General features: G+C 39.9%; 1 protein-coding gene across 3 annotated transcripts in view; it reads left to right on the forward strand.

The window, feature by feature from the left end:
- Positions 1-465: 465 nt before the first annotated feature.
- Positions 466-13,612, forward strand: part of LOC136877449 (zinc finger protein chinmo) — a 314,891-nt gene continuing 301,744 nt past the window's right edge. For 2 of the 3 annotated variants that reach the window (XM_067151500.2, XM_067151499.2), the window contains exons 1-3: positions 499-771; positions 1,062-1,205; positions 1,453-1,670. In XM_067151500.2, coding sequence (XP_067007601.1) covers positions 1,088-1,205; positions 1,453-1,670 — 336 coding nt within the window. In that variant the 5' untranslated portion in view covers positions 499-771; positions 1,062-1,087. Of the gene's footprint in view, positions 814-1,061; positions 1,206-1,452; positions 1,671-13,612 lie in introns of all 3 variants that reach the window. The other variant, XM_067151498.2, reaches the window with a different exon arrangement.

The following is a 13,612-nucleotide window of genomic DNA, read 5'->3' on the forward strand; positions in this document are numbered from 1 at the left end:
AACTTAACGTTTTGACCACTAGAGTACCTATGAGAATTTCATAATACAGACACTCGTCACCACCCAAATAAATTAAATTACCTCTTCAGAAACTTTTGCCTGGATGCTAGAGATGGTGATGGGAAAAATATATCTTTCTGAGCCTCTGTGTAACTAGGATTTTAAGGCATGGAAAATTTCCCTTTATTAGATGAATACAACGAACGCTCGAAATTTCATAGCTTATACACAACCGTTTCCGGCATAGCCTACACCAACATTTCTTTTTATGCTCGGGTTAGAGAGAATAAAGTTATTTATAAATAGAGAACGGACCTATCGCAGGTATTATTTCTTTGATTTGCTGGACAAGTATACTCTTTCAAACATTGTTTTTTCGTTTGGGTTGATCTTACGGACGTACACATTTTATCACGATATATTATCGTGATTTTTGCGGGAGTCTCCATGCAGTGGATACGTATTGCAACATTGGTGTTGCATGAATCGTGTCAAGATGGTTGCATGTTTATGATTTGGCGCAGGGTGTACGTTTGTGATGGGTTTGGCTTAAACTATTCTAGATTTGTGTCTGTTGAATGATATTGTAAATTCTGGCGTTAATTTACAGTGTACACTTACTGAAGTCGCTAATTAGATGGTATATTGTTTGTAGTTTCAGTTCGTAGTCAACGATTACAATCTCGAAATTTATTTAGGCCTAAGTGCATTTACTGCACTGGACTAAATTTAGATCTAGGCCTCCCCATGTGATTTGCAGACACACGGGAGGTGGGTATTACCCTTAACTAAATGCAAGAAAACATGCCTTGAGTTAGTATGAAATATTTAATGTATGACCTTATTTATGCTTGTGCAGGTGTAGGTACAAATGTCAGCTTCAACTTGGTTAATGTTTTAATGTATGGGGATTGTTTATGTTTATCGCTTAGAATCAGTATATGAAAGACGTTTTACTAAAGTTATTTTAGGGAACCAATGTATAGTGTGTGTATTACCATATGAAGGTTGTTGGTTTTTGACAAGTGTGTTGAAGCATCTTTTCTGATTTCTCTTTTTAGCTAGTACATTCCAACCAACCCTTGGAATGGATTCACAGCAGCAGTTTTGTCTTAAGTGGAACAGTTTTGGCAGCAATCTAGCAACAACATTTGGGAATTTATTTAAATCGGAAAGCTTAACAGATGTCACATTATTTTGTCAAGGTATGTGTATCACGCTGAGTTTGTGTATTCTTGTAACTTTAGAGGTACGTACTTTTATGAACTTCATCGATAGATTTACAGCGTTGTTTAAGAAGTAATACATGGCAGTTTCAACTATGTATCACGAGAAGGTACTCTGATAGATAGCATTCGTACTGTGTACTTTAAGTGTGGAAATACATTTATGGTACATTATTTTATTTTAGTGTTGCATTTTGCACTGTTAATGTACCATTCATATTTGCAGGAGTGACATTCAAAGCCCATCGGCTAATCCTTGCAGCATGCAGCAAACACTTTCAGGATTTATTTGAAACAGCACCATTAAGTCCCAGTGTGCTGGTCATTTTAGATGGAACATCATCCTCAAACATGTCTGCGCTTCTGGAGTTCATGTATAAAGGAGAAGTTCATGTTTCGCAAGAGTGTTTGTCTAGCTTTCTTAAAGCTGCAGAATGCTTACAGGTTTGTTGGATTACATTTAATTTACGTAGCCTTTTAAACATAATTTCAGTTTATATTATTTTATGTCTGGAAATTGAATAGGTAGTAAATTAATTGTTACCGGGCGAGTTGGCCGTGCGCGTAGAGGCGCGCGGCTGTGAGCTTGCATCCGGGAGATAGTAGGTTCGAATCCCACTATCGGCAGCCCTGAAGATGGTTTTCCGTGGTTTCCCATTTTCGCACCAGGCAAATGCTGGGGCTGTACCTTAATTAAGGCCACGGCCGCTTCCTTCCAACTCCTAGGCCTTTCCTATCCCGTCGTCGCCATAAGACCTATCTGTGTCGGTGCGACGTAAAGCCCCTAGCAAAAAAAAATAATTAATTGTTAATATTCACTTATGCATTTCTGTTCTTCATTATGACTTGGGTACTCAAGTCATTTACAAACTGATCCCCCCTTCTCTCTCTCTCTCTCTCTCTTTCTCTCTCTCTCTCTCTCTCTGGGTTCGTCCATCAGAATTTGGAAATTGGAATTAGTAATTGAATTTAAGGGGATATTGATGTTACATACTGCCCTCCATGGTCTCATTTGGCGCACCGTAAGAGAAGCAAGCGCTAGTATTACTTTCCTGCTTAAGCCATAAGTTATTGTAAATTGAAAAATGAGAGGAATAAGGCCAGAATTCGCCGTCACAGCTATGACGACATACTTACGGGACCTCCTGGGTAGGAGGGGTTTCGGGTGGGGAGAACTTAAAAGATACTGAAGAACTTCTCACTTTGTATTTCCTATCCCTTCACTTTCTTTCAGCTCCCGCCTGTAATTCACCGGCATCCATTTAACCTATTTTATACGTAGTTATTCCACTTATATATTCGCACACTAATCTAATTTTACTTACCTGTTATAAATTCCTGGCGACAGGCCGTCTTGAACCAGCGATCTTCCGCTCCGTAGTCCATCAGCTTATCCACTCAACTAACATCATCTTACTTGATACTGTGAGGTGCAAACGATGTATGTATAGATACATATAGTACATTACCAGTAATAGAGATGGCATTGCAAAGTAATTAATATTTACCCCAAAAGATGACTCTGTCTCTCAACTGTTGCCAACTTAACTTCTACAATGAACAAAAATACTTCAAACTCAAATCATGAGTTTCATTACCAGCAGTGTGATTATTGTTTGAAGAGGGAGTACAACTAGACGAAAACAAACTAGTCATGTGTCCAGCTCTGTGATAGTCGTCATTATTGTTTTAAGAGGAAGTACAACTAGACAAAAACAAACCAGTCGTGTGTCCAGCTATGTTATAGTCGTGATTACTGTCTTAAGAGGAAGTAGGCCTACAACTAGACGAAAACAATCGAGTTGTGTGTCCAGCTATGTAATTGTCGTGATTACTGTCTTAAGAGGAAGTAGGCCTACAACTAGACGAAAACAATCGAGTTGTGTGTCCAGCTATGTTGTGATTATGTCTTAAGAGGAAGTAGGCCTACAACTAGACGAAAACAATCAAGTTGTGTGTCCAACTCTGTCATAGATTATTGTTTTAAGAGGAAGTATAACTAGAGAGAAACAGTCGAGTCATGTCTACAGCTCTGTGATAGTCGTGATGATTGTTTTAAGACGAAGTACAACTAGCCAAAACAATTAAAACTCTTGTTCAGTGCTGCATCCATACTAGTAATTATTATTTTAAGAGGGAGTACATCTATGCAAACACAAGAAGTCCATCTTCTGTCCACTCCTGTGCCAACTTATGGTGAGTACCCATAAATTCATATCCTGTCTCAGTGATTGCAATATACTCGTATGTATAGTGTTGCTTTCCCATTCGTGATGTGTACTTCCAACAACAGTCGCTCAACTAGCAGTGCTGTCGCACCGAACCTAACCTAACCGAACCTGTCACTACCAGTGGTTTTTGGTGGATAACAACATAACCTGCCACTATCAGCGGTTTTTGGTGGATAACAACCTAACCTGTCACTATTAGTGGTTTTCGGTGGATCACAACCTAACCTGTCACTATCAGTGGTTTTTGATGGATCACCCCGCTCAATTAGCAGTGCTGTCGCACCTAACCTAACATGTCGCTACCAGTGGTTTTTGGTGGTTCAAAACCTAACCTGTCACTATCAGTAGTTTTCGGTGGATCACAACCTAACCTGTCACTATCAGTGGTTTTCGGACTGGGCGAGTTGGCCGTGCGGTTAGGAGCGCACAGCTGTGAGGTTGCATCCGGGAGATAGTGGGTTCGAAATCCACTGTCGGCAGCCCTGAGGATGGTTTTCCGTGGTTTTCCCATTTTCACACTAGGCATATGCTGGGGCTGTACCTTAATTAAGGCCACGGCCACTTCCTTCCCATTCCTAGGCCTTTCCTGTCCCACCTATCTGTGTTGGTGCGACGTAAAGCAACTAGCAAAAAAAGTGGTTTTCGGTGAATCACAATTGCTTTAGTAAGGGATGCTAGAGGCTGTTGGCCGCTTCGCGGCCCTAACCTGGGTGCTTACGCCTCCAGACCAATGGTTTTGCCACTAGCTGGACCTAACCAAACCAGACCAATGCTTTTCCTACTTGCCGGACGTACTTAATATTCGTAAAGTTTTCGCGAAATCAAGTCAGCCTGATCATATCGTGCCGTTAATATCTATTTCATGAGCCAACTAGTCAAGTTGTAACCCAATCTAGTGCCTGTGAATTGTGTTACGCAGTCTCAAATAGCTAAATATACCAGACCATTTATTCATACATTTAGCGGCTGCTACACTTTCCTTCGAATTATCCGCCATGTTTGCAAACATCAACTCGCTAAACACGTCATACATGACATCATATAGACGCACTAGCTTCAGCCACGGAGCCCGTGCTCGCCCGTGCCGGCGGATCCTGGACTTATACCAAGTGGGAGTCGCAGAAGCAATATACCACAAGAACCTGTTACAACTACTGAAAAGTAACCACCTTAAAAACAGCACAAACCACAGCAAAAAGGAATCCCACGGTAACTACACTACTAGACCGAAGCTCCCATTGGCTGGAGCGCTGTGACGTCACGCGATATGAACGATAGCAGGTAAGGTACACAGTCGCAGTACAGCAAGCCTGTCAGTTCTCGTGCCTGTGAAACATCTTCCCAATCTTTCATCAAATAATACATGACGTGTAACACCATAAGAAATGAAATATTGCCATGCGACTCAAAATAATTAATTTCCTGATGAAGTAAATATTTAGATCAAATGCATAGGGAAATATGCATCGTATCGACATCTTTATGGAATTATATTAATGTATTAAACCGTGAAGGTACTCAAGTCATTTACAAACTGATCCCTCCTTCTCTCTCTCTCTCTCTGCGTTCGTGCATCAGGATTTGGAAATTGGAATTAGTAATTGAATTTAAGGGGATATTGATGTTACATACTGCCCTCCATGGTCTCATTTGGCGCACCGTAAGAGAAGCAAGCGCTAGTATTACTTTCCTGCTTAAGCCATAAGTTGTTGTTAATTAGTTGATGAACCAGCCCAAAACTTAGCCTTCTTATTGGCATATTTTCTCAGTGCTAGCTTCTTACTCTTTGCACTTAAATGCAATATCCTAATAAATGTCCTGGTCCTTACGCAGAGACAAATTATTTTGTGATGAAATATTGGAAATTTTGACTTAATTATAGAAATAAGAGTTTTCATTGCGTTTTTGCATCTGGATGCAGTGTTACCGTGAAACACACAAAGTGAAATTTCGAACTGGGCAATATTTTTTAATCACTCATGACTGGGATGTGTGAGGCCCCCTTTTGAAATAACTTAGATCCAGTAACAGGTCTCTTCTCGCATGACATTTTTGTCTCTTTCTTCGTATTTACTGTATATCGAATCACGGATACTGTATTATTTCATGAGCTTCGAAATATATTCAGAAATATAAGTTAGCACATATTACGGTAATGTTAATGTTATTGGATTTTACGTCCCACGAACCATGTATTTGAGCACCTTCACCACTGGACTGAGACAGGATCGAACATGCCAAGTTGGGCTAAGAAGGCCAGCGCTCTACCATTAGAATTGCTTCTCAGCCCGGCTATTAGCACAAAACAATAATTATAGAAAATATGATTTTCATTCAGTCAAATATCTGACACCCTTTTACTGTACGAGCTGTAATAATGGAAATATTCAAGAGTTTATTAGAAAGTGTATCAACAACAAAGCATTGCTGACAAGGAAGTATTGTTTTGCCATCACAGTAGCAAACTAACTTGCTATGATGGTTGTTGTTGTTATTGTCTTTATAATATGCAAAATAATAATAATGTTAATGAACGTAAGTTTTCGTGGCTCATTGTATTAACATTAAGAAATAAATGAACTGGATTAAAGCCACTATATATATATATTTATTAATAATAAAGTCAAGCTTTCTGCCAAATTGCATTGGCCTTCATCAGGGCATGTGAAGTTTTGCCTCCGACAGTGAGCAAAGAAAGTATCTGAAGGAACATGGAAGTCATGCCTGTACCATCCACGGCCTACCCTACTAACTGGACTCAAGGATCGTGGCGCTGTGCTGTGGTGGTTGGGAGGGAAGTTACTGGTGCACCGCCCTCTGTCGACAGTTTGAGTGCGTCCCGCTGTGCCATGGTGGTGTTATGCATGTATTTCTGCAGTACAGTCTCCATGTATTTGATAACTTGAAGCCGTCTTCCTTGTTGATGTTATTTGGGCGCAGCTCTATCTCTATGGCTTCCCTCACAAGACGAGCATAGAAGTCTTTTACAGGCGCGATGACCTTCGCCTGGTCAAAGAGGATTTCATGGTCTGTACTGTAGAAATGTTCTGCTATGGCAGACTGGCTTATAGCGTTCTCCCAACTTGGCAGGTTCGATCCTGTCTCAGTCCGGTAGTGAAGGTGCTCAAATTCATAGTTAGTGGGATGTAAAACCAATAACATTAACATTATTATGTGCTAATAACTTACATTTGTGAATATATTTCGAGGCTCGTGAAATAATACAGTATCCGTGTTCCAATATACAGTAAATACGGAGAAAGAGACAAAAATGTCGGTCGGTCACTTGCTTTCTTGGCTTACGCTGCGTGAACCATCAACGATAGACCCCCAAGTGTAAGCGTATGAATTGTAGAGCATAGAAACCTCAACAAAAAAGTCCGGGATGGTAGATACCTATTTCCAACTTGTTGCCCTCTAGAAGCGATTTTATGCTATAGTCTGCGGTAAAAAAATATAACTCAAAATTAAATAAATATTTCGAAATTATCCTCAAATTCCTCATCAAAATATATTATTTGACCTCCTCCAGTATTTTATAAGGATTACAATAACCTTGTCAGGTCGTTATTTGCATGAATGGTTCAGAAGTTATGACCATTTTAGACTGTAGTGGTAATACGTGTCAGCAGGACGGACGAGTGCTGTCTCATATCATATGATGTCATGCGGAAGGCGGCCAGGGAGAGAAACAAGTGCGCGCGATGCGGGAAGACACCCCCCTGAAGGAATCCATTGTGTGACTCTCAATGGCATATTAGATTTAATCAGTGACGTTAACTAAATGTAGCCTGTGAAAAGACAAATTTTTAAGCAAATATATTAGCACCCTCCTCACCGATGCACACCACTGCTTATTTATTCATAACTACCCTTTACCTGTCAGCATGGAGATGACAGTGCTACGAATGCTTTGGCGGGGGCGAAACAAGGGTGATATTAACACTTGTCAGTGAATGTATAGGCTTTCTAGTGTACTGGATGCTAATCGGTCATGATCCGTAATTTTGTTACCAACAAGAATGCCACTGACAGTCCCTGTAGAACCTAAACTTGTCTTTAATGAACCTTGGTCAGTTATGTGTTTACCAGTGGATTAGAACCTTTCCTGTCACTATCAATGATTATCGAGATAGGTGGCTGTATTATTAACAGTGATTTTTGTCCAGCGTGCTATAAATGGAATGATCATTACTTTAGCCCTGGAGACAAGACTTTCACACGAGCAGAACGACTGTCATTTGTTTACATGCTTGCGGCCTTCTCGGGAAGGATGTTGTCAAGCGGTGCTCAGTGCTGCCAACTTCTGTACTTAGAACTAGTGAGTGAGTTGTGCTTCGATAGCTGGTAGTTGTGATTATTGTTACACGATTGGTGAGGACTTGTTCTTGCCGTGCGGACGGTTAGGATAGGACCTGGACAAGACCTGTGATGTAGGGACGAGCAAAGCGGGGTTAGAGTTAGGTTAGAGTTGCGAAGGAGCCTTGGCTGAAGGCGATAGCATACATTGTTTCCTTAACATGTTACAGTTCCTTGCGTTTTTATTATGCTGGGGTTGGTAACAGGTTATGATTAACATTATTAACGGAAATGAGATCACGTGCCACTTTACGTTGGCCAATAGGGATGCAAGTAACTACTTCAGAAATGAAAATGGCGTGTAATACTCTTCATTAGGTTATACAAGTAAATGTAGTTCTTCGGGCGGGATGTTGGGTTCCTAGACATTGCAATGAATCTCTCCTCTGAGATGCATTCGAAGTAAGATTTCATTAATTTCCACTTATAACATTAAAAAAAAAGCCTTGTCTCAAGGGGTGGAATTTTACCATTGCATATATCAATAGTCCTGAGGGAACAGCTTCTAACAGTGCACTTTCCAGAGAACAAGACTGACGCCGAGATGAGTTAAGATTGTTTTCTTTTTATGACATTAATCTTGGTGTAATTGATATAACAATGTTGGTTACACTTTCAAATGTAAAAATATTTTTTCTTGTAATCTAGATAAGCACAATTTTTTTTAATTTATGGTCAAAGATAGTTCCCCATTAAAATGTCATTTAAATATTTAAAATATTTATTTCATCTTGTATAAAAATTTTCATCGACACATTGAGCAAGTAACAGGGAAATCCAACTGGCAGACATGTGGTGATATAAGGACTGCATGGGTAGTGCCAGTTTGAGTGCTCAAGGTTGTGGGGTCATATCTTTGATAATTAATTTTTTTTTGGTGGGCAGGGGGGGGTGCTTAAATGTGGGAGACTTGTCAGTAGATTTACTGTTGCACCCAAGACTTGGGACAGCATTCCAAATGTAATTTCTCTCAAGATCCCATGTAACTGATGGTGGTGGTGATTATTGTTTTAAGAGGAAATACAACTGGGCTACCATCCTCTATTAACACTAATCAGAGGGGAAAAAGTTAGAAGGGATCCGACACTTCATACATATATATACATTTTCGCAACCGAAACAATTACAGACTGGATCATTAAGCAATTCACTGAGTTCCGTCGGCATTTGAAAGCACAGTGCCGGATATTGAGTATGTTGCGCTGATCTTCAGGAGCTAGCAATTTGCTTCAATGAAGCGACTTATCTTCGACTTCTACACAGTTTTGGGACTTCATATTTATTAAATTGTGTTGTGATTTCGCGCCTGATAGTATATACAAGCTGGCTCACTTAACTTATCACCTCTTCTCGTAAACATTTTGAGACACAGTGCCGAACTTTGCATGTGTTGTGTTACTATTCAGAAGATTGTGCCTTACTCCATATAAGTGACTGACCTCCTACTTCTTCTAGATTTTACTATTTAAAATCACGCAGTGCCAATCCCCATTATCTTATAATGCTTCTTCAACTCTTTTTGTGAAAGACTCATCCTTTAATTTCTTATTTTCATATGCATTGTTTTTGCATTTTATTCGGCTGATGATGACCCAGATTGGGGTCAAAACCGTTACCGCTTCCGTTTATAATTAAATAGGACTGTAACACTACATTTCTTATTTACTTGTGTTGAATAGGTTGAACTACTTTATTTGTTATTTCAATTTAATTGTGATACAGTTCAATATGGAACATCATGAAATTTTTAACTTTGAAAGTATCTAGTATTCGAAAGATAGTGGGCTCGAACCCCACTGTCGGCAGTCCTGAAGCCGATTTTCCGTCAAATGTACCTTAATTAAGGCCACGGCCACTTCCTTTCCACTCCTAGCCCCTTCCTGTCCCGTTGTCGCCATAAGACCTGTCTGTGTCGGTGCGATGTAAAGCAACGTATGTATATTTTGTACCAGGAAAAATTAAGGATAAGGGCATGAGAATCTTGCAAAGAGATGTACAGTCCTTATGGTGCAGGTACAGAGATAGATGCAGAGCGAAGTAATGGATAGATTTTAAAACTTAATTTACCGAGCTCGATAGCTGCAGTCGCTTAAGTGCGGTCAGTATCCAGTATTCGGGAGATAGTAGGTTCGAACCCCACTGTCGGCAGCCCTGAGAAAGGTTTTCCGTGGTTTCCCATTTTCACACCAGGCAAATGCTGGGGCTGTACCTTAATTAAGGCCACGGCCGCTTCCTTCCCACTCCTAGCCCTTTCTTGTCCTATCGTCGCCATAAGAGCTATCTGTGGCGGTGTGACGTAAAGCAACTAGCAAAAAAAAAAAAAATTAATTTATTCATCTTGAGAATTTGATGAATAAGTTCTGTATTATTTCTGGCTCGTAGCATTAAATCAAATTAAAATATCTTTTGAACAAGTTAACGTTGCCTGGCTAATTGAAATAAAATCAATTTTTATGATTGTCTATCTTTTAACATGAAACGATTATCTTTCGTTGAAAATCAATAAGTTTTTTCCTGATAAAGTTCATAAAGTTCTTCAAGTATTTGTTTAAATGACAAAATGAAATTCACAATAACATCTTTTCACTTAAAAAATGAATTTTCCTAGAGTCTTTTTAATATTTTAATACTTCACAATATCGTAAATTTTATCTTCTTCTAAAGTTCTGTGCCATAGTCTATTTTAGAATTGTCATTCAACACTTATAAAATGTGATGTGAATTCCAATGAGCACAATAGTTCGTTGAATTATGAATGAAATCACTTATTCCAAAGTTCAACTTGTAATAATGTTAGTCTCTAAGTTTGTTTAGAGAGGCACTCATATCACGTGAATTATCTGAATATCAGGACTGGAAATGTAGAGAAATCCGGTTCAACGAACAGCATATGAAGTCGTTGGCAGCTGGTGTTGTGATGCCATCCCTGTGGTACAAAGTTTGATTACCGTGTAGTAAACACGTTCCATCTCCTGCGTAGTAACCACGTTTAAACCCATGTTGTAGAAATGATAGCAGGTTGATATGACAAAATAGGCACTCGGTCAGGGTTTCAATTATTTAAATTATTTCACTTGAAAATCGTCTTAATATTCACATGCTTATTTCTGATGAAAGTTTAAAGTCAGTTTCATTCAAATATGAATACAAGTTTAAACCAATTAAATTTGTTCGATTTGCAGTTGAAAATACTAAGTCTGTAAAATGATTAAATGTATTAAGTCTTTGACAACACTTTGAAATTATTAAGTTAGTATCATATCACTCAAAAAGTTTCTAAGTTCCAATATGAGTTATTGTTTTATAAGTCTTGTCGAAAACTTTACCGTAGAGTTCGCACGATGTGATGTCTTGAGTTCGAAACTCGCGGACCCTTTCACGTGAGACAGCATGACTATATGATGGCAGTGAGTGGAGAATTGAACTGACTTGACCTAGCAGAACCCCGTTCTTTTATATCAATCTGTCGAGGTGCAGCTTCCTCCCCTCGTGGAAAATTCAAGTTTCTTTACACGTGAATTACTCGTAAGTCAGTAGGCCGATATAATGAAATGGCAGTATGTTTGCCTTTAAATGATGGGCTATATGATGGTGAATCTCATTAATTGACAATGGGTTCCAAAGTTAATAAAATTTCTTGTAGTATGTTCGCCAATATCAGGTGGTGTTCACGTGATAGTTGCATCACCCTTGTGTGCGACGTAGCTTGCTTGCTGTATGCATGCCCGAGCCATTCCGTTGCATGCTAGGTTCGTCCCATTGCGCTGATTTCCATGAAATAAAATTTTGTTCCACTCCATATGTGGTTCCTGTTGCAATATATACAGGGTGTTTCTATATTTTCCTTACAGACTTTGAGGGCTTGGAGTGGTGACCAAGACGATTAAGTTTAGTATAGGAACTTGTCTGGGAACGTACGTCATTGAACGTCATTAAACCCCTACAGGTTTGTTGACATTCCATAAGATTCAGTTGAGTGTGTGATCTGCACAGAGATGTTGTACCTGGTGTTGTACTTGTGATTTTCGTTCATGCTATAGTACAGTAGTAATTCTTTACTACGTACACAGCAGTAAGCTGTACGTACAGTAGTTCATCTGCACCAAAGATTTCGGCAGTAGTGGATAGGTCGTAGTGGTCCGATTTCCTGGACTGCACATTCACCCAGTTGACACCGCTAGGCTACTGACTGGTGGGTCATATGAAAACTTGATTTACGAGATCCCTGTGGAATCTGAGGAATATCGTGTGTTCGAGAATATGATACGTAGGTACCGTCCGTGTCTGTGTTGACGTCAATGGTCATCACATCGAGCCCTGCCTGTAGTTGGACCCAGACGACAAGCAGCAGAAGTTGGACAGAGCACCGAAAATGCTGGAGCTGTGAAATTATGCTGTGGTGGTTTTTTGCTGGTAGCGGAAAGATGGTATGTTTCCGGATACAAGTTCCTATGATAAAATTAACCGTTTTGGTCCCCATTGCAAGCCCTCAAAGTCTGTAATGGGAATTTAGGAACACCCTGTTTATATCGTATGGCTTTACAAGTACACAAAATATCTAATATCAAATGGAAATGTCCAAATTTGACAACCAGTCCAGAGCAACTTATAAAAAGACTTAGTTACATTGGTGTTGCACTTATTTTTCAGAGACAATGAGTAAAATTCAGAAGATTGCACGTTACTCCATATAAGTAAAATAAGAGGAAAGACTTCTTTCAAAGATGGCTGGTTGGACAGAATAATAAATTAAGATTGAAATTGGCTTCAGAGAGAGGAAAGTGATAACTGTAAAACAGGGCCATCCAAACAGCGCTCCCCGAGTGCTAGCGCTCTGGGAGTGCTTTGGGGGAAGGTAGTTTTGGTAGTAGTGTAAGGAGCTTGGCTAGCTGAGCGAGCGGTCTGCCAGCCGGGCCGAAGAGAGCAGCCGATTTTTTAGTGTGCCACTGAGGTTTTATGTGTTTTAAAAAACACACTTTGTAACGGCATGACAGTGTCAACCACAGGGATGATTACTGTGATTTGACAGACGTCAGTCGCCAATCAAATTTGGAAGAATTGAAAGAAAATTTCAAGCAGCACTGTTCTGTAGATATTATTGTTTTAATTTTTAAATGCTTGTTCACAAACGGGAATGAATAAATGATTGAATTATCTGAAGAACACTAAAGTTTTGACTTGCCGTATTTTTGTCTGAAAGGAGATTGAGGAGAGTGAGGTTGGTGGACCCACTTTTCGAACAAGCTACAAATGTTCGTCGCAAATTGCCAAAGCTGGGAAACCCTTCGCGGAAGGGAATGTAATCAAGGAGGGCCTAATGGACGCGACGGCATGTATTTGTCCTATGGAGCTAGTTGAGAAATTTCACAAAATCTCTCTTTCTCCTCACACTGTGGCGTGCAGAATAGACAACATGGCCGTTGATATGGAACAGCAATTAAAGGAGAAGGCAGCAAATTTTGTATCCTTTTCCATCGCCCGCGATGAATCAACTGACATTGCGGACACAGCTCAACTCGTTATTTTCATTCGAGGGGTGGATGACGATATTCGGGTCACCAAGGATTTCCTAGACTTGGTAGCTCTCAAAGACACCACTACCGGTTTCGATATTTTCAAAGCAGTGGGGAGGTGTTTTTGAGTCAATGGGATTAAAATAGGAGCGGTTGACGAGTGTAACGACGGATGGAGCTCCTGCATTACGTAGTCTACGCACGGGGTTCGTCAGCTATGTAAAATTAAAAATGACCGAGAGCGGTACTACCCTAATGGCAGCGATCCAGTGCTTGACACACC

Source organism: Anabrus simplex, chromosome 7 (assembly GCF_040414725.1).
Source record: "Anabrus simplex isolate iqAnaSimp1 chromosome 7, ASM4041472v1, whole genome shotgun sequence".
NCBI lineage: Eukaryota > Metazoa > Arthropoda > Insecta > Orthoptera > Tettigoniidae > Anabrus > Anabrus simplex.